Raw genomic sequence first — 26,664 nt, forward strand, 5'->3', positions numbered from 1 at the left:
CTAGAGGTTTATCAAGTGAACGTCAGGATCCTAAGAGGACATTTTTCTCACTTGAGGACGGTGTCCTCATGATGAAAATATGCACAAAGAATGAATGTACCTGCACTGCAAAGAATGCTTTTCTTACTTTGTATTTTTGTCTTGTTTCCAGTCAAAATATGTAAACATTCGGGTGTCACTGTCAACATAAACCAAAACTGCAGCTACAACCTGTCCATATACAAAACATGAGCAGCGGTTACAACAAACGTTAGACACTTTCTTTCCACTTTTCAAATATTTTCTTCATTTTTAATTGAAAATAAATGTCTTTCCGATTTTATGTGTGATGGGGAAAAGAAGTACAGTGAGTTCGGCAAAAGCCGGAACTTCGTTCCACGCACCTTACCCCTACACTATCACTATTGACAGTTCCTTATGGTGATTTCCCAGTGTTACGGATCAACTGGGGATCATGTTATCTGGGGACGGGGAGTGCACGCAGCTAGTTTTACCTGGATTTCCAGTAGATGCTAGACGGCGACAGATTCATCACAGCAAATTTTCCACTGAACAGATTTAAAACGCTTTATACGTTATTGTTAAATGTTAGCATCATATCCGGCTGTGTTTTTTCCTCTGTCGCTGCTCTGCAGTTTGTTTCAGAGAAGTTTTAATGTGGTTACATTTCGCGACACAGACCACGCCCACCTTTAGTTACATTCGTTTCGATGAAATTCGGATCCAATTACACTTATATTCAATAAATTACATTGTGTCTTTGCAGTGCGTGTGTATTTGCGCATTATTTTTATGAAGCCTAGTTTGTGGCCTTATTTAAGTTGAGCAGCAATATTGCTTTGGTTAAAGGACATGTCAAGCATAAGAGTTAAAGCATAAAGGACACTCCATAAATGTTCCTAACGAGTGGTGAAAAGTGATCGCTAGGCAAATATAATTTTAGAATTAGTGACATACAGGTAAGATCAGTGAATTGCCCACAACATTTATTTGGGGGAATGTTCAACAAACATACATTAGGTAACATGATTTTGAAGCAAACAAATTGATAACAAAATAAAAAAAAGAGACAGGACAAATGCACTACATGCATGCAGGACAGCTGTTTTTGCCAGCTTCCACATTTTGTACATTCAATCTAAAGGAGGAAGAACAAACAATAGAAGAAGTTACATGTTAATGAAGTGTGTGTTTTGCAATGTATACGTTTAAAATGTTCCCATTGGTCAGCTTGGCCTTCCTGCGTATGTTTCTCTCCACATGAACGACAGAGCTGTGAAAGGTCATCTATAATATGTAGAGGGAGTCATATCATGGCCAGAAAAACATTAATAAAAAAGGTACTCTAGGCTATCAAACTGTAAAAGATTCTTTCTTACCAGTTTCTCTTAAAAGTAGTGTTGTTTTTGGCGGCATGTGTTAATTTTAGTCTAGTCTTTGTGTCAAGCTGTCATTTTAGTTTTTATTAGTTTTAGTCACGTTCATACTCTTTTTAGTCTAGTCAAGTTTTAGCCGACTAAAAGTCTGAGCATTTTAGTCTTATTTTAGTCAGAATTATCCATTACTATTTTCGTCTAGTTTTAGTCGAAGAAAACTGATGACAATTTAGTCTAGTTTTAGTCAATGAAAATTGTATTTTAGTCTCTTTTTAGTAATGCAATTCTATTTAACCCATTCAGTATAGTATAAGCACCTAGTAGTATAAAACCAAAATCTTCTTTTAGCCAAACCCATTTCAAACAAGGTTATCTTATTATATTATTGTTTCCAAATAGATTCAAAAATACATCCATTCCAGATATGGTAGACACTCTGATTTGAATTTACAACATATTTATTTTACCAACCAAACATGTTAGAGTACACACACATAAATAAAATGTCTCTTAAGGTTTGTGGTGTTTTTTCCTGTGATTTTGTGGCCACATTTCTCCCCATCTTTTTCCATAACTCATTCCGTTTTATTTTCCACTTCAATGCAATGAAAGTTTTTCCAAATGTCGTAATAAGAATAAGTGCATATTTAATTTATTAATAGGAAAAAAATATCCAAATTATTATTTAATTATTTTAATCTGTTTAAAATTAGACCCACATTATAGTTAAAATGGTTTTCTGTCTTGTATTTTATCTCAAAATAAAGGACGTCATTTTATTCCACATGGAAATGAGCCGAAATAAGTGAATACAGCCTCTTATTCGCTTATGAGGTAAACATAATGCTGCGGTTATTTTAACGGATATAATTGCTGCCGTTATAACGGCCCATTTCGAATGTTTATGTGCTTTTTTTTTTTTTTTGCTTTTTTTTTGGAGCGATGATGAAATTTCTTGCTTTCGTAAATACTTGGCAGCATTTCAGTTATAAAAGTCTAGATCTTTAAAATGCATCCAAATTACAGCAAAGCGCAACCGTACGGTGCTCTGCAGTGGCCAAAAAGAATATAAACAGTGAATTTCGAAGTGATATATTCTTGAAAACTGTGGATTCAGACGGTAATTCAATTACACGACCTTGGTGTTTGTCTAAAAACAGGAGGTAATTCAACAATAAAATCACTGACTAGCTCCTGTAAATTATGAAAACACCTTACGACCGCAGGAGAAACAATTACCGTCCGAATAGGGCTTACGAACCCCGACTTGCCGGCCATCGGCCCCTTTCTCTGTGTCAGACTTAAAGGGATAGTTCACTCAAAAAGGAAAATTTGACATTTATCTGCTTACCCCCAGGCCATCCAAGGTGTAGGTGTCTTTGTTTCTTCAGTAGAACACAAATGGAGATTTTTTACTTTAACCGTTGCTGTGTGTCACTCATATAATGCTTGTCAATGGTGACTAAATCTATTTGGGTAAAAAAAACATGCACAGACAACTTCAAATTAATCCATGCGGCTCGTGACGACACATTAATGTCTTAAGACACGAAGCGATCGGTTTGTGCGATAAACCGAACTGTATTTATATAATTTTTTACCTCAAATACGACACCATGTCCAACAGCCCTGAAAGCGCAGCACTTCCGGAAAGGAAGGTCAATGTACACAATCTAGTGTAGAGACATCACTTCCTGTGTGTGAGGTCTCTACACAATCTGGCGTAGATTATGCAAACGCCAGAAGTGCTCTCGTGCTCGTATACGTCACTCATTGTTTACTGTATACGAGCGCGAGAGCACTTCTGCCGTTTGCTTAAACTCTTTTTTTTACCCTAATAGATTTAGTCACCATTGACAAGCATTAAATGAGTGACACACAGCAACGGTTGAAGTTAAAAATCTCCATTTGTGTTCTACTGAAGAAACAAAGACACCTACACCTTGGATGGCCTGGGGGTAAGAAGATAAATGTCAAATTTTCATTTTTGGGTGAACTATCCCTTTAAAGGGGTGATGAATTGAGAAATCAACTTTCCCTTGAGCCTTTGGTATATAAAAATTCATTGTGATATACGAATATGCTGTAAGTTTCAGAGCTGAAAACGTCCTTGTTAGTCAAAGAAAAGCTTTTATAGACACAGGCCCAGAAAACGAGAGATCTCAGAATATGTCGACCACTGACGTATTAGGACGCAGAAGCACCGCCTCAAGCCCGCCCACCAACTTGTGGAGCTAAACGGGTCGTGCTACAGAGCAATAAACATGGCAGTTCCAGCTCACATGCGTAAGACATTGCGTTTGTTCGCTTCATTTCACCACAGAATCGATTGTAAACAAGATACAGGTCGAGACTGGATTTGCAGACATATTGAGATTAAAACACAATGCTGTGCCTTCTATATTGGATCCGACAGGAACGGTGCAACACACACTTATGTGAGTAAAACATGTTTTTTTATATGTGTCTATTGACTACATACCTTAGCACTAGCCACGTTTACATGCGCACTTTTTTTGTCATTCCGATTAAAATCATTCTGATTGAAAGATTCAGTGGACTGTTTACATGAGACGTTATCTAAACCGATCGGTGTTTACATGTGCTGACTTTCAGGAGGAATCCTTTTGTGACATGCGCACACAGTTTGTCTGCCGCCTCAGATTCGTTACGTATCGTGGATCAATAGTTCTGTGTTGGTAACTTTTATATTTATTTATTTTTCTGTGGGCGGACATGCAGTAGTTTAACCTAATTTATGTCCTATACAATGGCTATTTCAACAGCTGTGAATGATGAATGCGGAATCAAAAATGAATTCAATTCATTTATTTTGAAAAACACAAAATTAACAATAAAATGCACTCAAATTATTAATAAAAACATAAGATATACGGTGAAACATGAATGAAGCATTCAAGACGTGCTCAGCATCATTACTAGTAGTACTAAACATATATATTTCAGATGATTAAGGAAAGATACCATAATCACAAAGGTATAAATATTAACAAAAGTAATTAAAGTAATTAAGACTGTGGGTAATGTTACTTAACCAATTTGAAGCAGTTGTTGAAATTTTTTTTTATAGCTAACTTAACTAACGAGAAACAGAGAGCAGCTTGAATGTTCCCCGTTGAAATGGCAGCTCTCAGCGGCCACCAGGACTTGTACAGTTATATAAAAGCTATTTATTATTTGTCGTAAAGTGTAAGAATCACCTCAGAAAAATAAATTATTCTGTCAGGCGCAGTTGAAGCCTAGGACAAACGCTGTCAAGATGAGATGGTGTAGCCAGGCTATGTCTGTGTCATTATTCAAACATCATGTTCATAACATGTTACGAAATAAAAAGTTTAATACCTCAGAAAAATGAACTTTCCTCTCGTGTCAACATTAGCCTGGTGTGAGCGCGGCGCGCGCTCTTCAGTTGAGGAGGCGCGCGTTGTATATCACGTCACAGAAAGACGTGCACTCAAAGTAATCGGATCAGATCGTTTACATGGTGGAATTTTTCGTTTGATCGGTTCATGAAAAGGTTTATCCCACCCCTCTCAAACCGATTACAATTTCATTCGGATTGGCCATTTGTATTCCGATTGAGGTGTTTATATGGAGTATTTTTATTCGGATTGGACTTTTAAACCGATTACAGTGCTCCATGTAAACGCACCTATAGTGTCACAGGCTGTCACAGGCTGGAGAAGGTGTTATTGGTTTCATTCGTGATTAGACTCGGACTTGTAACCAGCTCGCAAAGCCCCGGGGCTATGTGCTTTTCAGACGGGCAATCACCGGCCAGCCGGCGTGTACAGTTTGCGATTATATACACTAATGATCGGGCGAAATGATACAGAAATAACATTCCAATCATGGATGAGATGAGAGATGGATCATTGTGTTTGTTTGATAAAGACATTTTGCGAGCCCTGGCTGTGGGCTGGGCGATTCATTCCGGTTGCCATTTGCCACACGCTGTCACTGACAGGGGGAGCAGAAGCTCATTATTAAATTTAATTTCAAAATTAAATATGCAAATCTTATCCAATCCTAGCCGTGGGCGTTTACTTCCAAGTCTTCAGTGCCGCACGCCCATCAAAACCGACCGTTTTTGAAAGTAGCCTATTACTTATTCATTATGATGTTTCTGAATGTAAAAACCACGTGAACGTCATAAATTGACCTCAGACAAAAGTATAATTTTTAAAAACAAAAAGCCAGTTCATGACACCTTTAACTTTGTTTGTTGTTGTTAACTCACCGCAGCTGCATCTAAGTGACGTCGCCTGCGTCTGCAGTTTTTTTTTTTTTTACAAAACTACAATTTAAAAATATTGAACATTTTTAGCATTCCAGCAGACATTATACAGACAAAGCACAATACAACTTAAAAAACTAAAACTAAAAACAAGTAAAATAAAAATATTTTTATTTGGCCCTCTTATCTTATCTTTAGCCTATTATGCCTACAGATATCATATTCAAATCATAATCAAATTTTATTTGTTTGTTCATGAGAGGTTTTGCAAGCCTGCATGTAGGCTATAACTCAGCACTGAATAAAAACTCTGGCGGTTTGAGCAGTGAGTGGAGTCTGACTAACTTAAAACATATTGGCCATTGCGTACAAGAGATCAACAACAATGTCACGTTGTAAATGGATACATTTGACGTTCTACAGACACAAATATGCACTGGAGCATTTGCCAATATACTATTACAGTATCAACTGAGGGTGCTCTTGCTTGCATTTGTGTCTGCAAACGGCCATTTCTGCGTCTTTCTCGGACACTTTAAAGCCTTCTTTTCACTTTTTTTCCCCCATAATTTTGGTTGCCGAACAATCGGTGCATCCTTAATATTTGTGAATAAATGTTTTGAATTCTGTATACCGGGGTGAGGTTAAAACATTTTAGTGACCATTAGTGCCAATAAAAATAGACCCCCTTCAAATTTTGCTTTTGAGGTTAAGGGGGTCTCATGGGTTAATCGGGGGGTTCTTCCCATAGACAGTAAAAGAAATGGACACAGTGACTCCATAGACTTAAAGGGGAAATATGAAGTCAGTAGAAGCACTCACTTCCTGATGGCTGAGTGTACTGCGCAGCCTCAGACTGAGCTTGACGACGTAGATGTGACGTGAGCAACCTGTCCGACAGTGGCAAGTCTTCTAGTAGTTGTGCAACGTAAAATCTGAATCACCGAATCTTGTAGCGACAGAGAGAGTGAGCAGGAGCAACTTTTGATGAATGAAGCAGGATTTGCGACATTTCTATCGCCGTTTATGCCTCCACGTCCCCCCGATTGCCTCATAGACAGTAAAAGATTGCCTGCGAGCTTCTCATCGGGTCTATACGGTACAGCACGACGGAGTCGCGTGGTTATGACGCAATCATTAGCCTACTTTTTACAAAAACGGCTTCTACGGGCGATAGTATAAGATACAAGATAATGGAGCATTTTATACATTGTTATGTTTGTTTAGAAATAAACAATGGACAAATGGAGTCTTTAAACGCCTCAGATGTAAAGATATTCGCTGTCAAAGTGAGGCCAAAATGAATGGGAGTCAATGGGATGCTAATAGCAGGTGATGGCTTGGTTAGCAATGGCTGCCCCTATGGAAGGTACGCTTTCCGGGTGCTGGATTACCCCCTTGGTTCTTCCTCCATAAGAAGAAGCTCTGCAAGCTGATGTAAGCAGTTATGCCATACGTGAATTATGTTTTATCAATAGACACTGTAAAAATCAAAAAAATACATATACTTTACTTTATAAACAAATGGACCGCAGGATGAGGAATCCTGTTGGGTAGGATGCACAACTGAGTGGCATCCCCACCTTGAAATGTTCAGACCTTTCATCCTAAGGAAAGATCTATTAAAGGGTTACTTCAGTGATTTAGCATTAAGCTTTGTATTTAAACTGGGTCATTTATGTTGTAGAAATGTGAAATTATTTTTGAATGTGGTGCCTTCTAGACTGTGAAAAGACAGAAAATGTATTTTTGTCTCATGGGGATGAAAGACAACAACTCCCAGAATGCACTTGCTTCGCTGCCCACCGCAGCTCCACTCCAACGTCGGTTTCATTTTTATAGTAATACAATAATTTCGTTCAGCTAGAGAATAAACACTACAATTAAAACTGAATGTGTCTTTTCAATAACGTGTGAGTGAGCCAAAAGAAAGAGCGGGTAGAAAACATGCGGAACAGCTCCCTCTACTAGCTGTAGTCTTTAGGCTCTGGCTAAAACATTTTTTCCAGAAATTAAATGCATAATTCTCTCGTCTCAGGGGGATATGAGGGGGGAAAGTACCATAATTCAAATATACTACCGGGTTTCTGCTGATACAAAGCGTAATGCTAAATCACTGAAGTAACCCTTTAAATACACAATGACTAATGACTAGACAAGACACACCTGTGAGCAATGATTAACCAATGAACCAATGACATGACACAAGAGACTAGGGAAGCACATGACCACAAGAGGGCACAATGAAAAATCACATGACAAACCAGGAAACAAGACAGTGAACATGGCAAACTAAGAACAAGAAACAAAAGCCAAAACACTGGACTCTGGACGTGGACAGGAGAGATGGTCGCTGGACCCTGGACATGGACAGGAGACGCCGCTGAGCCCTGGACGTGGACAGGAGACCTTTGGCTTGGTAAGCATGGCGTGAACAAAATCAGGAATTGCAGGCAGGACATGTACAGGCTCTTCGTCAGCAAAACCCACAGTCAATGATGAGCCACATAACAACAAAGCAGAGTCAATGTACTTGGCCAATGTCCAGTGAGGGGTATTGTCCGGCATCAAGTAATTTATTAAGTTATTTAATCCATCCATCCATCCATCCATCCATCCATCCATCCATCCATCATCTTCCGCTTATCCGGGGCCGGGTACCGGGGGCAACAGTTTAAGCAGAGATGCCCAGACTTCCTTCTCCCTAGCCACTTCCTCTAGCTCTTCCGGGGGAACCCCGAGGCGTTCCCTGGCCAGCCGGGAGACATAATCCCTCCAGCATGTCCTAGGTCTTCCCCGGGGTCTCCTCCCGGTGGAACGCGCCCGGAGCGGCTCTACTCTGAGCTCCTCCCGAGTGACAGAGCTTCTCACCCTATCTGTAAGGGAGCGCCCAGCCACCCTGCGGAGAAAGCTCATTTCGGCCGCCTGTATCCGGGATCTTGTCCTTTCGGTCATGACCCACAGCTCATGACCATAGGTGAGAGTAGGAACGTTGAATGACCAGTAAATCGAGAGCTTTGCCTTACAGCTCAGCTCCTTCTTCACCACGACAGACCGGTACATCGACCACATTACTGCAGAAGCTGCACCGATCCGTCTGTCAATCTCCCGTTCCATCCTTCCCTCACTCGTGAACAAGACCCCAAGATACTTGCACTCCTCCACTTGAGGCAGGAACTTTCCACTAACCTGAAGTGGGCAAGCCACCCTTTTTTCGACTGAGAACCATGGCCTCGGACTTGGAGGTGCTGATTCTCATCCCAGCCGCTTCACACTCGGCTGCAAACCGTCCCAGTGCAGGGAGGCCTGAGGAGGACAACATCATCCGCAAAAAGCAGCGACGAAATCGCGTGGTCCCCAAATCGGATCGGCCGGATTCTCCTCTCCAGTACCCTGGCATAGACTTTCCCAGGGAGGCTGAGAAGTGCAGTGTTTCCCACACATAGACTAATTTGTGGCAGTGCGCCACAGAATCAACACCGGCCGCCACATATTGCGCGTCATTATTCATTAACGTTTATTTCCTTTCTCTGCTCTCCCTCCATCTCTCTGTCACTCGTGCGTCTCTCTCTCTTTCTCTCAGACCTGCTTTTGATATGAAACTTGTCTAAGCTTTTAAAATTGAATACAAAATTCAAACAATAAATAGCGTTTTTGGGCTAATGTGGCATAACAGTTAAAGCCAGAGGCGTTGAAAAACTGAGTTGCGACATGCTCTCATCTCCCGGCGGCGCGCGAGGTCACGTGGTTCACGGAGCGCTCAATAGTTCCACACAAAGCAGCGCTGATACATTTAGGCCTAGCATTAGCGGATACACAACAGCTTCACATCACTACAGGTATTTACAGCAAGTTTTGGTAAACAGTACAGCATAGTTTGCATTGATTATTACGCCAACCACATTTACAGTATAATTTTATTATGGAGAGTGACGATAGATGCAACATTGTTACATTAAAGGATTAGTTCACGTTTAAATAAACTTTTGCTGATAATTTACCAGGCCCGGATTGGCTAATCGGGAGCACCGGGAACATTCCCGGTGGGCCGGTCTGTTTTTTTGGCCACGAGGGCCGTTGTTGTCATGGCACTGGGTTGAAATATGGATGCTGTCCCTAGGCTGCCTGCACTCACGGCAGCCCCACTTTTTTATTTATTATTTTACCGCAGTCCCACTCTTTTTTATTTAATATTTTCTCTCAGATTGCAGCCTGCAGGTTAATGATGACGTGATTATCTTTTCACTCCCTGGCCCCGCCCCCGACACAGCGCCTTGCAAGTTGCTCAAAATAAAAAAGTCCGATAAAAATGGATAATAGGAAGCGCAAAGGCGGCGCTGAAAAGGCCAGAATAAAAAAGAAGAAAGCTTTGGAAACTGACGCGGCCAAATGTTCTAAGCTGAGCACATTTTTCCTCAAAAAAACAAAACAAATGAAGACGACGAGGCCGGTAAGTAAGCTAACGTTACACTCTCAGAAAAAAAGGTACAGGGCTGTCACTGGGGCGGTACCCTAAGGTACAAAAGTGAAAAGGTACATCTTTGTACCTTACTCACCCCTGAAAGGTACATTTTAGTACCTCAAAAGGTACATATCAGTACTTTAAGAGTGCATATTAGTACCTTAAAGGTACATATTAATACCTTAAAGGTACATATTAGTACCTTTTTTGTTATGTACCTTAGGGTACCGCCCCAGTGACAGCAATGTACCTTTTTTTCTGACAGTGTAAGGTAGTTAGGAGCAGTGCAAGATGCTAGCGACCGTGCAAAACAACGTTGTCTGCAAACCACGTTCATGTATCAAACTTTTTCTTGTAGCTCTTCAGCAGCAGCCGCCTCTAGTCCGGTTTGTTGCTAACAGTGAAGAGCAAGGCCCAGTAACGTTACCAAGCACCAGTCATGAGCCCAACACCAGATTGTCATTCAGAAGAACTAGTAATAGTAACGAAGAGCCCTGCTCAATGAAAAATGCCCTGAGATAATTAATGATACCTGATGATTCAGCAATACATTCATGAAACTGACTTGACTTGATTTGAAAGCTTTGTAAAAAGGGGATATTTGTGGTGAGAAATAAATGTAATGTATAATGTGTAATGTAATGTGTCAGAAAGAGAGCCAGGACCCAGTTGTGAAGAGACTTATGCTCTCACTGTGAAAGACAGGTAAGCTGTTATTGTACCATAGTGTGTGAATAAGCAAACATTATCACTGAAAAAATGCTTTTCTTACTTAGAATCTTACTTGTTTCCAGTTCAAATATATAAATTATTCTTAATTCAAGATACATTTACTAGACAAGTGAAATGGCATAAGAAATGATGTCTTGTTTTCTGGAGAAAAAGAAAACACCCTAAAAAAATATTATTATTTTGCTTAAAACAAGCTAAATCTAAAACAATTATTTTTTAGATAACAGTGCAATACTTGTTTAATTCTTTAACTAATGTTCTCATATTTGTGAAAAATATTTGAAGTTGTAAAGCAGCTGTTTCCTTGAAAAAGAGATGCTACTGTCATTAGAAAGTGCAATACATTTTATTTTAATCTTAATTTTTTATATATTTATTTTTGTTAGATTTTTTTTTCTTAATTTCAATGTTTGGATATTTATGAATACTAATTCTTAAAGAAAATAGATTCTGATACTGTCCTGTTATTTACTGTTCTAATAAATCTTCACTGTGAAGCAAAACTTAGGCTACTGTTTTTGCACTGAATTGGAAATGATGATGTTTTTAAAAAAAATACAAAGAATTACAAGGCTGTAGAGAACAGTGCGCCTATTGCAGACTTATATTCTGAGGTTTTAATTACATTATTTTAATATAGTCAGTCGTGAACTAAAGTGGGCCGGTCTAAGGCATGAAACTCCAGGGCTGAAAATGAGTCCAAATCCGGCCCTGTAATTTACTCACCCCCATGTCATCCAAGATGTCCATGTCTTTCTTTCTTTCTGCAGTCGAAAAGAAATTAAGCTTTTGGATGAAAACAGTCCAGGGTTTTTCTCCATATAATGGACTTCAATTGGCTCCAAACGGTTCAAACGGAACATGGTGTGTCCTGAACAAAATTAAGAATCAAGAAAAGACAGAAGTAAATTGATTACATTTATATTCCCACTTACTACACTCTAAAAAAAAAAGGTTCTATATTGCACCAAAAATGGTTCTTGGCTCGTAATCATAGGGGAACCTTTTTTAGTGCTATATAGCACCAATTTTGGTGCTTCAGTGGTTCTTCAGCGGTTCTTCAGAGGTTCTTCAGCGGTTCTTCAGAGGTTCTTCACCGGTTCTTTGACTAAGGTGCTATATAGCACCTCTGAAGAACCGCTGAAGAACCACTGAAGCACCAAAATTGGTGCTATATAGCACTAAAAAAGGTTCCCCTATGATTACGAGCCTTTTTTTTTAGAGTGTAGTTACAACTGTACCTCTAGACTTAATGTAAAATATTTATCATCTAACTACAGATTCTTTGCATATTACACCCGTCAGATTATAACAATTGTTCACTTTCTCCCTGAATATCACCATAATTAAATCAAGAGCAGCACGAAAGCCTCCACATCTAAAAAGACATTTAGCATTTATAAAGACATACAATATTCAGTTCATACTTTCAAAACAAGCAGAGTCTAAAGACAAAACATGCAAACCGCAAAGATTCACAGCAACAGCTTATTTTCTGGCATCCATGTAATGTGCTTCTATAACGGATTTCCCCTCAGCCAACATCAACACATTGGACACATTTTCGCTTAAAGGGATAGTTGTTCACCCAAAAGTAAAATTCTGTCATTACTCACCCTCATGTCGTTCCAAGCCAGTAAGACCTTCGTTCAGAACACAAATAAAGATATTTTTGAGGAAATCTTTCATTGAGAAAGCTTTTGGATATAATTAAAAATATCTTCATTTGTGTTCCGCCGATGAGCGAAGGTCTTACTGGTGTGGAACGACATGAGGGTGAGTAATTCATTACTTACCCTTTAAGGAATCCTGGAAACAGCATTCAGCAGTTAGAGTTCATTACAATTCATGTTATTTCTTATTTGCCATTGTATAAAATAACAATTCACACACAGTTTCCATGTTTTATGGGAACTTGTTTCCATAGGCAATTTCTACACTGTACAAACGGCATATTCTATCCCAACCGTTAGATAAAACACACCACAACAGTTTTAGATGATTGACTTTAAGCTTCAAAAAGTACCCAGAAAAGTATGAATTGTTCTACAATCGCTGTTAGCTGCAGCCCTATATTGCAGTGAGAGAGAAAAAATGCATTTATGATAAAAGCTTGTTCCCACATTGAGAAACGGCAATATATAGGTACTGTGTGGTGAAAGTGTTCACTAAAAATAAAATGAAAGTCGGAGTGTTACAATGTGTTAGTCGGAGCTCTAAAACATCAGTCTCGTGTGCCCTTATGCTTCACCGAAACCGTGTTCTAGTCTGCTACTAACCTGAGCATAGATTTGTGGGGTTATGGACTTAACATGATCTACCAGAGTTATTAACACAAAGTCCATTATAGTAGATTTAAACATAATAATTTATTAAACAGGTAAAAAACATCAATCAATCACATACAAAATCAATAGGGGTGTGACAAGACATTTATTTCACGAGAGCGAGACAAGATTTTTACATCAGTGATGAAATGCATGAAAAATTGCTTGTAGACCTGTGCATTTGAAATGTTTTAAGTTAACTCATCATCTTGTAATGAATGTCATTTCAGTTCTGAGTATGAATTACGCTGGATTGAGAGAATAGTTCCTAGCCATATCGGTCTGGAAAATTGCAACTTTTCATTTTCTATCAGTCTTAGTACATGATGTAACTACAGAAGAGTCAAGTTTTAAATAGGAAAAATATTGAAAGTCTTTGGTCATTTTTGAGCGCGATGCTAATGGTCTAATCCGATTCAATGATGTATGCTACGCTATGCTAAAAGTGCTACTGCCAGATACAGAGATCGGCTGAATGGATTCAAAAACGGTAAAACTCAACTGTTTAACTCTAATGGACTTGGAAAATTGGACTTTTTTCAAAAAAGCGGAGTGTTCCTTTAATACTAAAGCCATTCATTGCATTTAAAGGATTACATTTTTTTTTATACAAATGGCTAAAAGCATTGAATGCATAGCTCCATAAACTAATTTAACTCATAGACCGTAAAAAAATATGGACGACGCGACTTCATTGACTTCCGCTGACCAAAGTTGAAGCTTTCATAGGCCCGCACACGGCGCTGACATCTTGGGACCGAGTCTGCGCAGTAGCGATCTCGGGACCGGAGTTGCGCAGTAGAGAATAGGAAGTAGAGGTGCGATTATCAAAAGCCCGCCCACACTCTCGCAGATGCAGAACAATTAATTATGTTGGTGTGAAATAAACAGTTATGGAAGTGTAGAAATTAAAGCTAAAGCTCCAATCTCCTCCCAAAAATCCAGAAAAAAGCCCGTTAGTGCCTCAGTGACAAGTTCACTCAGAGAAGCCGTCAATCTCAGCTGTCAATCATGACGTCACACCCCTCGTTTTTATAGCATCAAATAACTCACTAAAACTAAACTTATTTAAAAAACGAACACTTGAAATGAAATTATTGTAATAAAAACTACCTAAAATGACAGAAACCATCTTTAGGAAACAATTATTTGAAGTGTAATTAAATTGTTTAGTGTGTCTCGCGCCCATTCAAATACATGGAGAGGCGGGGTTTAGGAGCTATACTGGGACCGGCCACCGGGGGGCGATCGAGGCGCGAAAGCTTCAATTTCTGACTGGAGCACTACAGGCTTGATTTAACTCAATAATTTCACATTGAGTGGCTGAAATATTTACAATTTCGACTTATGAACTTAATATTACGTGAACTGTCATAACTTACCTTTTAAATTTCGTCATCTTCAAGTTTAACACTTAAAATCCACACTCTAAAGAGCTTTTAAAGATAAAAGGTCAAAAACAAGTAGTCTGCATGATGTATATGTGGAGAAGTAGAAACTGCGTGCCATGCTTTAATGGACTGTCCTTGTCATTGTGCAGAAAGAAATGGCATGTACTCAGAGCTGTTGGAAGCTGGAATTTCAAGTAATTCATTAAAATCATTACTTTGTAATAAGGAATACGAGACAACAAAAATTGTTATTAACTTTTTGCACCGGACTGGATTATATATAAGGATATAATCTAATAAGTCAATGAATTCTTTAAACGAACTGAGGAGGGCATCAATACGCCAATGATGCGTCTCTGCCGCAAATAAAAAAGAAGAAGAAGAAGTAGCCTGCATCCCTTTTAAAAAACAACAAATTGTATCAGAAATACAAGTAAATAGCAACATTGCAAAGTTTAATTACAATTAAATAATAATAAAAGTAAAACATAATTCGTACATACATAGGGCCAATAAAACAGAACAGAAAACTTTAATGAATTAAATTTAAAAAGCTCTTAAAAAGAGCTTTAAGATTCTTAGATGATTAAATATTTTGGATGTAGGCTACTGTTGGACCAGACCTCTTTTATAAAAACAATCAATAAAGGAATTTGATTAGTAAATTTACTGCGGTGAATGTGAAATTTAGCAAGGAGCAATAATAGATTAATAATACAGTATTCATTAATTTGAGCTTTTTGTGTATTATGCCAAACAGTACATTTACATTTACATTTATTTACATTTACATTTATGCATTTGGCAGACGCTTTTATCCAAAGCGATTTACAGGGCCCTTATTACAGGGACAATCCCCCTGGAGCAACATGGAGTAAAGTGCCTTGCTCAAGGACACACTGGTGGTGACCACTGGGATCGAACCACCAACCTTCAGTTCCATGGTTTAACCCACTGGACCACCATCTCACATATACATCCTCAAACAAAGAGAAACCCAGAACATTGCAGTTAATACATTTAGAGAATTCGTCCCCAAATAGTTGTGTGTGAGGACAAATTCCAGAAAATAAGAGCAGTTTCATCAGGGGCTAGAATTTTTTGTTTATTTGTTTTTTGTTTATTTTATTTTTTCTTGTATGTATTTTAATTGTGTGTGTTTGTTTCTATATGTATTCCCTTGGCAATGTTCTTATGTTTGTTACTCGAGCATTAATTTAAAATAAATAAATAAATACATTTTAAAAGTTTCATATTTGGGGCATCAAGTAGTCTGCATTTCATCAATCAGGTTCTTGTTGCTATGCCTAATAGTTAACACAGCAATCAATAATGCAGTAAATTAATCAGTCATTTTGCCGATCACTTGTGCGTTTGATGTGAGAACATTTATGTAGCCTGCCTACATTTCAATTGTACCTTGAAAGGTAACAAACAGTATCATCTGAGGTCTTTTATGTACCATTAAAGGTAAAGTTATTGAAAAGGTATACAAATCTGTTCTTCGAGGGAAAAAAAACGTTTTGTTTTTCTTTCTGAGAGTGTACATTGTTATTCCATGTGAATGTGAAAGTAACATGTGAAGGCCAAGTATGGTAACCCATACTCGGAATTTGTCGTCTGTATTTAACCCATCCAAGTTACACACATTAAGAGTATAGTGAACACACACACACTGCAAACCATGGACACACTCTCGGAGCAGTGGGCAGCCATTTGCTGTCCAGGGAGCGATTGGGGTCCTATCCTTGTCTTGGTTATTTAAATCCTTTAGTTTATACTGTAAAACCTGATGGCAAGATTTGAGTGGGATGAGTAGCCTATAATGTACTACATTTTCATTTGACAACACATGCTTTGTTTTGGCATTGAATTACGTTTTTAAAAGAAAGTCAATGTTAACTTGATTATGTCTTGGGCCTAATGAATTTTGATGAGTATATACTTTTGATGAGAATATCAAAATTATTTTTGATATATAGGCTATATATTTGCGCCATCTGGTGGCTAAAAAGCTTATATGCCCAGTAGGCTACACAACTTTAAAATATAAAAATTAAAATATATATTATATATAATATACAGTATATATACTTTTTAACAAGTGTAAAATATAATGTGTGTGTGTATGTGTATATATATATATATATATATATATATATATATATATATATATATATATATATATATATATATACACACACACATTATATTTTACACTTGTCTCGTGTAAATTTCTTTGAACATAGGGTAGAACAGAATTAAGACACTGAACAATTAAAACAAAATACCAAAATAAAGACTTTATTGAAGGAACTGCTGCAGATGGTTACATAATGCCGGCAGTGTAGGTTTACTCACAAACAGAACAAAATGTAGAACATACAAAAAAAAAAAAAAATCACTGAAAAATATTTATATTGATACTTTGGATGGAAATGCGGGCCTAATGTGTTTGCTGGAAAGGTCGTTTCTTTGGACACGGGCTGATGCGTCATGGTGTCACTTTCTCTTTTGGAAATCCCGTATGAGGGCATCCATCTGTTGAAGCCATTGAAACAAGTAAGTTAAGTCGTAGAGAAATACTCAAAATATTCTTTCATGACTAGTTGGGGGGTGGGGGTGGTCAAGCTAAAACAACAGCTGTACCTACCAGTATTGTCTTCAGAATGTTTCTTCCCTGGGGTCTCAGGTAGCTGCATTTTCCTGCCTCACAGAGTTTAATTTCCTCTGAAACCTGATTTTCAAGTAAAATAGAAGGCAATGTGGTGGTTTAAAATATGTCTTTCCTTAAACACACATGTAAAGACAGTAGGCTACAGTGCACTCACACACACACACACACACACACACACACACACACACACACAATCCCATCAGAATAAGTCACGTGACACTAAGATAACGCAATAAACATGAATTAAACAACATAAATACAAGATAAGAATAAACATACACTTCCGTGTATGTTTAAAGTTTGGGAAAATAGCAAGGACGCATTAAATAGCTCAAAAGTGACAGTGACATATATAATGTTACCAAAAATGTTTATGTCAAATTAATGCTGTATATTGAACTTTATATTCGTCAAAGAATATTATGGCAAGAAAAAGAATATTACACTGTAAAAAAAATTCAGGTCTCCAATTGAAAATTTTCTAGTGAGCGATCACATTTAAATTTTTCAGTTGGCCAAATTGAATTTCTTGAATTTTAATTGAAGTAAACTGCATCAATTCACAGAAATTCAATTTGGCCAACTGAAAAATTTAGATGTGATCGCTCACTAGAACATTTTCAATTGGAGACCTGAATTTTTTTTACAGTGTAGGCATCATAACCCTTTTCAACATTTATAATAAGAAATCTTTCTTGAGCAGCAAATCAGCATATTAGAATGATTTCTGGAGGATCATGTGACACTGAAGACTGAAGACAGCTTTGCCATCACAGAAATAAACTGCATATTAAAATATGTTAAAATGGAAAACCATTATTTTACTTGTGATACTATTTCACAATATTACATAGCCTATTTTTTTTACTATTTTAAATCAAATAAATCATAAAGCAAAACATAGTATAATAATAGGCCTATTTAATATTATATATAATAATAATATACATCATATTTAATATAAAATATAAAAAACATAGTCCCCAAACTTTTGAACAATAGTGTACATTTAAATTAAATTAAATGTGATGCATTTCTGAGAAAGATCTTTAACTATTTTACTTCCACCCTAAAACCCTAATTTTCACAAGAATTTACTGTAAAAAATAAATGTTTTATCTTTTTAAATATGATAGATTTTCAGTGTAAATTCTAAAAACTGATACTTTTTGCTTTTGCTTTTTTACAGTTAATTACATTTATTTCCTTTTAAATCTAATATAATTCCTCACACTAAATGAATAAGAAACTACCACGTGAAAACCTATCAATCAACCAATTTTTTACAGTACTATTTTTCGTTTTTGATTAAAAATAAGGACGATTTTTTACATTGCGTGCCACGTCACAACAAGACCATCCTTTTCTAACGGTCTACTACTTTCTTTAGTAATATTCACACACCTCTGAGGTATCGTAAATGTCTATCTCTCGCTTTCCTCCAGGGTACCAGCCATGAGACCAGTGCTGAGAGCTGGCAAACTGGACACTTAGACACAGCAACATCCCCATCAGCACAAGCAGCCTGCAGATGTGCACCATAGCTGAGGGAGGAGAACAGATTTATGAGACAAATAGAGAGTGAGAGAGGGGACCATGGCTCGCTGACACATGTAACAGTCAATCAGGTCTAAGTTTATTACCCTGAAAATCTCTACAACATAATGACGATCATATTTAAAAGACAACAAAGCACAGTGGAAGACTACAAATGGCTGTCAATAACATCATAACATCAATTTTTCAATCACAACCTATAAACCAAACTATACAAATTGAAACTCTGTTCTTACCTTCTATCTATTGGCACGTCTTCTCTAGTAGTTCCTACTGTGAAGTCCTGGTCTTGGGGAACCTGATCTGCTTTTCGCTCAAGTGAACGGTTCAGTTCAATCACAGAGCTTCTGAGATACGTCTGCAACTCATTCTCTGGAATCTTCTTCCTCCTCTTCCTCACAATTTATGTTCCACACCAGATCTCCCCTCCCTGTCTAAAAACACACTCACTCGCACACACACTCTGACCTCCCAAGTCCTCAAACACTTAGCTCATTGTGGTTCCATTGGGAGGAGAGCACGTGGAAGATGAGCTCAATGCCAATTATCGTCTTCAAACACTGTTGACCCCCATGGGATGGCATCCCCTTTCTAAAAAAAAACAAAACAAAAAAAAGCTAATTAAAGAAAGCACAAAATTATTGTTTCTATTGATGTTGTTTTTCCTATTGTATATTAATTTAGAATCTTAGTTTAAAGGGGATTGATACAATACATTTTATTTAATATATATTAAAAAAAGAAAAGTTGTTTTAAATTGTAATAATATTTCATTATATATATATATATATATATATATATATATATATATATATATATATATATATATATATATATATATATATATATATATATATATATATATATATATATATATATATATATAAAGATCATGCAAAAAGAAAACAAACCTGTATTGGTTTGTTCAAAAATAAAAATATGAAATATTATTACAATTTAAAACAACTTTTCTTTTTTAATATATTTAAAAATGTAAATTATTCCTGTGATGGCAAAGCTGAATTTTTAGCATCATTACTCCAGTCTTCAGTGTCACATGATCCTTCAGAAATCATGCAAATATGCTGATTTGCTGCTCAAAAACATTTCTGATTATTATTATGCTAATATTTGCGTGGAAATTGTCATTTAATACGTCTTTACTGTTATTTTTGATCAATGGGTCTTGTATTTTTCACTAAAAAAATTAAGGTGATAATTAAAAATAGTGTGTTTTTTTGTTAAATTGGGGTTCAGTTTATACGTTTTCCTATTTTTTTGAGTTAACTTAAAGGGTTCACCCAAAAATGAAAATTCTGTCATTAATTACTTACCCTCATGTCGTTCGACACCTGTAAGACCTCCATTCATCTTCGGAACAGAAATGAAGATATTTTAGTTGAAATCTGATGACTCTGAAAGGCCTCCATTGGCACAATGGCACGGTTCACTCTCAAGACCCTTAAAAGGTACTAAAGACGTCGTTACAAAGTCCATCTCACTACAGTGGTTCTAAAATAACTTTATGAATCGGCGAGAATAGTTTTTGTGCGCAAAAAGACTTACATCGTGATAACGATTTCAAAACAAGGCATCATGAAGCTTCGAAGCGTTATGAATCAGTGAGCCGAATCATGATTCGGATCGCGTGTCAAACCGCCAAACTGCTGAAATTTGGCGATTCAAACTGCTGAATCGACTCACTGATTCATAACGCTTCGAAGCTTCATGATGCCGTGTTTTGAAATCGTTATCACGATGTAAGTCGTTATTTAGGGGTTTTTTTTGCGCACAAAAACTATTCTCGCCGATTCATAAAGTTATTTTAGAACCACTGTAGTGAGATGGACTTTGTAACGACGTCTTTAGTACCTTTTAAGGGTCTTGATAGTGTACCGTGCCATTGTGCCAATGGAGGCCTTTCAGAGCCATCAGATTTCAACTAAAATATCTTCATTTCTGTTCCGAAGATGAACGGAGGTCTTACGGGTGTCCAACTACATGAGGGTAAGTAATTAATGACAGAATTTTCATTTTTGGGTGAACTAACCCTTTAATATTGAAATGAAGTGTTGTTTTATGTGTTTTTGAGTGAAGGGAAACATCTGTTAATGTTTAATGTTCGGTTATGTTTGACATTTGAAAGAGTTATGTTAAGTTTTCACCGTTACCATTGTGCAGAAGAGTAGATCTTATGGCTAGGTTGTGAATAACTGCATGTACTAATATTATGAAACATGTTGCTATGTTCAATAAGTAATAACTTTGCTAATGCTAGAGCAGTAACAAGTATGTTTAGACTTTAATCGCTTTTATTAATTGTACAACATAACTCAAAGTCAAATATAAACAAGTTATTTCCATTCACTGTAATTCACACCCTTTTGAGAGTCAGCTTTAACAACAAAAAACAAAAGTTTCACTAAAAAGGTTACATTTATTGTTTCATAGACTAAATAATTTAGGAGATTTTACACAATTTATTCAGGTAGATTGCAAAACGACTCAAAAATCATGTGTAATATTGTTACCATATTTTTAAGTAAATAGCACGTAACATAAAAGTATGTTTCTTACAAAAGAACAACTATAACAAAAAATCTAACTGACGCCACATTTTTGAACAGTAGTGTATCCAGCAAAAGAAGCCATTCACCGAGATCAGCTTTTAAGACATTGTACATTTTTGAGACATTTATTGTGCCATCAGCTGTCTAAATTGGATCATTGTAGATATTTATTGTATGCATACAATATTTTGCGAATTACATTTTTCTTCTTTAGTAGGCCTACTCCAGTGACCCCAATATCACACATTCTAGATGACCATGTTTTATTAAAAGAGCCAATGTCTAGCTAATTTCCTCAAAGCTGTAGAAAGTGGCCTCTGCGACCTCACATCCGTCATTTGTGACCCCCTGATCCACACAAGATGCATACTGGCCCGGACTGTGCAAACACTCCAGCCTGACCGCGGTGTTAATTACAGAGGCGGTGATCAGAGCAGAGAAAGTGACGAGTTCTGATTGAGTTCCTGTCAAACTGTGTTTAAACACGCACAGGGGTCTGTTCGGATAATCCATCCACATCCAAGGTTTGACACCAGGGTCTTAAGGGCCAGGAAGGATGGGAGACAAAGTGACACAAGGTGACGTGACTCACTCCCTGAATTTCCCCTCTGGGATCAAGTATGTCTTTCCTTACTCATTATTTCCTTTCTTTCCTTAGATTCAAGATATTACAAAAGCGATGTTGAACACAGTTGTGTTGCTTAATATATTTGTGGAAACTATACATTTTTTAAGGATTCTATGATGAATAGTAAATTAAAAAATAATTTTTTGGGGGGGTAAATATGTAAAAGCTTTTACTGTCACTGTAGATCAATTAAACATGTCCTTACTAGGACTGTCAAATGATTAATCACGAAATAATCCTTTGTGTTTAATATATGTGTGCGTGTATTAGAGTGTATAATTATGTAAATATAAATACACACACATACATGTATATATGTAATAAATATTTGTATAAATAAAATAAATATTTTACATATATTATTTATATTTTTTTCTTAAATCTATATACATGCTGTGTGTGTATTTATATATACAAATTTATACACAGTACTTACACATTTATTATGTAAACACAAACTTGTATTTTGGATGTGATTAATCATTTGACAGCACTAGTCCTTACTGACTAAAATAATTATTAAAATAAAAAATCTCACTGACCTTAAACTTTCTAATGGTATCCAGATATGGCAAGTGCAATATATATATATATATATATATATGTATATGTTTTGGAAATACACACAGTAGGATGACTGCAGATAAAATCTCAAGCACTTTTATTAGGTTTGAACAGTATCTTGTTTAGAAAGGCCGTTTGGCATTATATAATTATATATAATTTGCATCATATATATAATTATATATACATATATATTCAAATTTAACAAAACACTAGAAAAAAAGATGCAAATTAAAAAATAAGATTTTAAGACAGTAATAATACCGAATTAAAAACAGGAAGAAAAAAACAAAAAACATCTAATACATTTCAAAATGGTCCCAGTACAGTTTAATATACAAGTATCTTTTAAAAAAAGTGAAAGATAAAAAACAAAATAAAAGCAAGGCAACAGATAGGAATGAATTATAAATAACCTTACATTATGTACAGAAGGGTGCATTAAGAGGAAAGGAAAAAAAATCAGAACGTTTTAGGATTCATGGAACGTAAAACAGGCTGTGGTTTCAAATTTAGAAACGATCTGATAGAAGACAGAAACTTTTCAGATAAAATCCTCAAAATGGGGTTTTTGGAGAGCAGAATCCTTTATTTTTCAGTCAGTCATTCTCCTCATTCTTTCATTCTCTTATCTGAGCAGGAGAATGAAGTGAGCCTCCAGACACGTGGCTTCCCTTCTTGACCAGAAGATCTAGATTGCTCTCCATACATTAAGAGCTTAAGTTTTGAGGGATTTCAACCTGAAGTCTGGAGCTTCCTCCAGGATGGTTTTATATGGTATGCAAGCAAAAAAGAAAGAAAAAAATAGCATGAAAACCTGACACACCAAAAAAAAAAAAAAAAACACAGAAAAGCAACCAACCAGTAACCCTTTGGGTTCCATTACAGATTATCATACGCCATATGGGCCACAATGTCCGGTTGTGGGACTGGGAGAACACGGGCTACAAAAGAGCTGGCGGGAATATGCTTGGAGCTACAGGAACGTGATGAGGCACTTTCCCACCTCTGAAGAAGGATCCTGCCCCTGAGAGGCTGCTATTGGCACAGTGTCTCATGTGGAAAGGGTTAGTGTGACTTTAAGCAAATCACAACAGTCGACTCACACAATATTCAAGCAAATCCACCAGCATTTCATGGAATATAAAGCCCGGAAGAAGCTGTACTAGAGATCCAGAATTCATAATTATTTGATCCGTAACATTGTGGATCTGAAATAATATAAAAAGAGTTTCCATCGAGATCCCTGTTAATATGGAATGACTGATGGGCGTGTGATTTCGAGCGACACCCATTGGGTTTACATACATTTAGGAGATAAAACATACATTTCATGTAACTTACATTTCCTAACACAAGGAAGTGTGGAACGAGGGCTTAACCTACATAAAACATTCGCTGGAAAATGACTCTCTTTCCACTGACAATCAGCTTTAATCACATGACACCATCTGTGGTACTTCCACTAGTTAAAATGAGCTAAGTGTAAAGACAATCATCCTAAACTGACCTTTTGCAAGAAGTTGAAATGTGTATCGATCTGGCTCAATGGAGCTGGCAAGGGCTCGCTGACTTCTGCACAACAGCTGAAGTCCTTTACATGGGCAGGAACAGATGATCAGGTGATCATGTGTCATTTCTACTAGAATTTTCTGGATCAACTTTGCACCAGTACCTTGCGAGTAGACGGCACGGCGAGATCATTTATCTTCGAAAAGAAGGAAAAGTAACTGCCTGTACAATATGAAACCTTATTGTCAAGTACAGTTGTTAAGGCCAATCAACAGACATCCGGGCAAGTAAACACATCACTTCCTGGGTTACAATCGCAAACACACAAGTTGCTTTTTGAGTGGTCTAGAAAAGAGGAAGGGGGGATTGAATAAAACTTTCAAGGCAAAGTACACCCTCATGAGATTCAAAAAGGGGCAAATAAAAAAGTAAAAAAAAAATCCTCTGATCTAAACACTCACGGTTTCCTTTTCTCTGTCTTTTTAAGTTTATTTGATCTTCCTCTACAAGTTGGGTCTGGCACGCTACATAACAAACTTGACACCACAAAGACACTTGACAGTCTAAACATCTTACAATTCAACGGGACGGGAGTCACGCCCCCAAAAAAACATGGACTCAATGAGACTCGACATGTTATCTGTCACTCCAGTGAACACAATCGAAAAGCACAGTGAAGTTTACAGTGGCTCCGCGATTGGTCGATTTCGCCGCATGGTGCGCTACGTAGCTACAAGCAACAGCACAGTGGGATTGAGCTGCCATTCAAATAGGTTTCAGTCACTCAACTGCAGATAAAGAAGGAATTTCTTGTAAAAACACCTAGTGAAAAAAAAGCACCCTCATCTTGCTACCGCTCTGTCGCGTTTGTCTCTATAGCGCCATCTGAAAATATTCATGTATGCATGTATATACCAGTAAACTATATTAAGGTCACTCTAAAAACCGCAACAGAACGGCTTCTAAAACCAAAAAAACAAACAAAACAAAAAATGACAAGAGCATATTTACACTGAGAGAAATGGGTAAGGGCCTTATTAACAAGAGCAATATTACAAAATATTCAAGAAGGCATCTCTAATGGTGTTTTCTTTGTTGTTTTCTTTCCAACTTCGGCACCAACGTGTTCTCGTGCTTGCCGGCCAAAGGATTTTTTGGGATTCCCTTTTGCTTTGCGCTGGCAGTCCATCTCATTTAGCTGTTTACTTGAAAGTGTGGACGTGAGTGCATGACTGGGAAAGTCTGTCCGATTTTCTGCAGGTGGGCGTGGCTTTACTTAAAGTTGGCGTAGTCAGAGAAGGCATCGATGTATTCCTGGACCACTTTGTAGCAGAACTCATACTGCTCCTGTTGGGAAAAGTGGGAAAATATGAGTTGATAGGGACTTGAGATGTTTGATTACAGAATTAGAATCATAAGAAGACAAAAACAGGGGTGTGTGACGCAATATTAGACCAGTCCGATTGCAGTCTACTGTTGACAGAAACAATTGGCTGAAGCGTCTGCTTGATCTTAAAGGGTTAGTTCATAATGAAAATTCTGTCAATTAATTACTCACCCTCACCCTTCGTTCATCTTCGGAACACAAATGAAGATATTTATGATAAAATCTTTCTGACGCCCCATAGACTGCAATGTTATTACCACTTTCAAGGCCCAGAAAGGTAGGAAAGACATCGTTAAAATAGTCCATGTGACTCAAGTGGCTCAACCTTAATGTTATGAAGTGATGAGAATACTTTTTGTATGCAACCCCAAAACAAAAAGAACGACTTTACTCAACAGTTTCTTCTCTTCCGGGCCAGTCTCTGACACTGTTCACATTGTAAACTTCTGGGTTCTACGTCAGAATGTGGCTCGGTATTGGCCGACTCCTGCGTCAGCACCACGCTCATACATCCTGGTGCTCACGTGAACAGCATCAGAGATTGACACGGAAGAGAAGTAATTGATGAATAAAGTCGTTATTTTTGGGGTTTTTTGGGCACAAAAAGTATTCTCATCGCTTCATAACATCATGGGCGTCGGAACCATTGTATGTGGACAAGACCCACCCACTTTTTACGATCAATGATATTGGACCCACTCACGTTTATCGTCTCTAACATTCAGCACATGTCTGTTTACCTACCCCTAATCGATAAACACTTATTATTAAAAACATGTTAGACGCTTTATTTCCACTTTTCTAATATTTTCTTAATTTTTATTGAAAATAAATGCCTTTTCGATTTGATATGTGATGGGAAAACGAACTTAAACCGCGAGTTGATTTGTGTCAAAACTAGTTGCCGTGCGTCTTACCCCTACACTACTGCCGCTCTCAATGATATGGCGATTTCTGTAATTTTGTCATTCCGAACTATACGTTTAGCAAGCAAAGCGGTACATTTGTACTTCATGTAATTGGCATCAACTCCAGTAAAAAATGTCTGAGGACCCACCCACATTTTTATTGCTTCCGACGCCCATGCATAACATTAAGGTTGAACCACTGGAGTGAAATGGACTATTTTAACAATATTTTTGCCACCTTTCTGGGCCTTGAAAGTGTTAATTCAATTAAATAATTAATAAAGGCCTTCTGAAGCGAAGCGATGGGTTTGTGTA

General features: G+C 37.2%; 2 protein-coding genes across 3 annotated transcripts in view; both read right to left on the bottom strand.

Annotated features, from left to right (window-relative positions):
• Nucleotides 1-17,048: 17,048 nt before the first annotated feature.
• Nucleotides 17,049-18,765, bottom strand: gnrh2 (gonadotropin-releasing hormone 2; the record flags this gene model as incomplete). The annotated part of the gene is made up of 3 exons (XM_079835224.1): nucleotides 17,049-17,087; nucleotides 17,200-17,283; nucleotides 18,628-18,765. 3 exons carry the CDS (start codon nucleotides 18,763-18,765, stop codon nucleotides 17,049-17,051), a joined length of 261 nt encoding a protein of 86 aa, XP_079691350.1.
• A 4,081-nt stretch (nucleotides 18,766-22,846) lies between these two features.
• The window catches only part of ptpra (protein tyrosine phosphatase receptor type A), a 56,678-nt gene continuing 52,860 nt past the window's right edge, over nucleotides 22,847-26,664 (bottom strand). For both annotated transcript variants that reach the window (XM_079835504.1, XM_079835503.1), the window contains exon 23: nucleotides 22,847-25,401. In XM_079835504.1, the coding sequence (XP_079691630.1) occupies nucleotides 25,327-25,401 (75 nt within the window). In that variant the 3' untranslated portion in view covers nucleotides 22,847-25,326. The remainder of the gene's footprint in view (nucleotides 25,402-26,664) is intronic.

This window comes from Gobio gobio (genome assembly GCF_949357685.1).
Source record: "Gobio gobio genome assembly, chromosome: 14".
NCBI lineage: Eukaryota > Metazoa > Chordata > Actinopteri > Cypriniformes > Gobionidae > Gobio > Gobio gobio.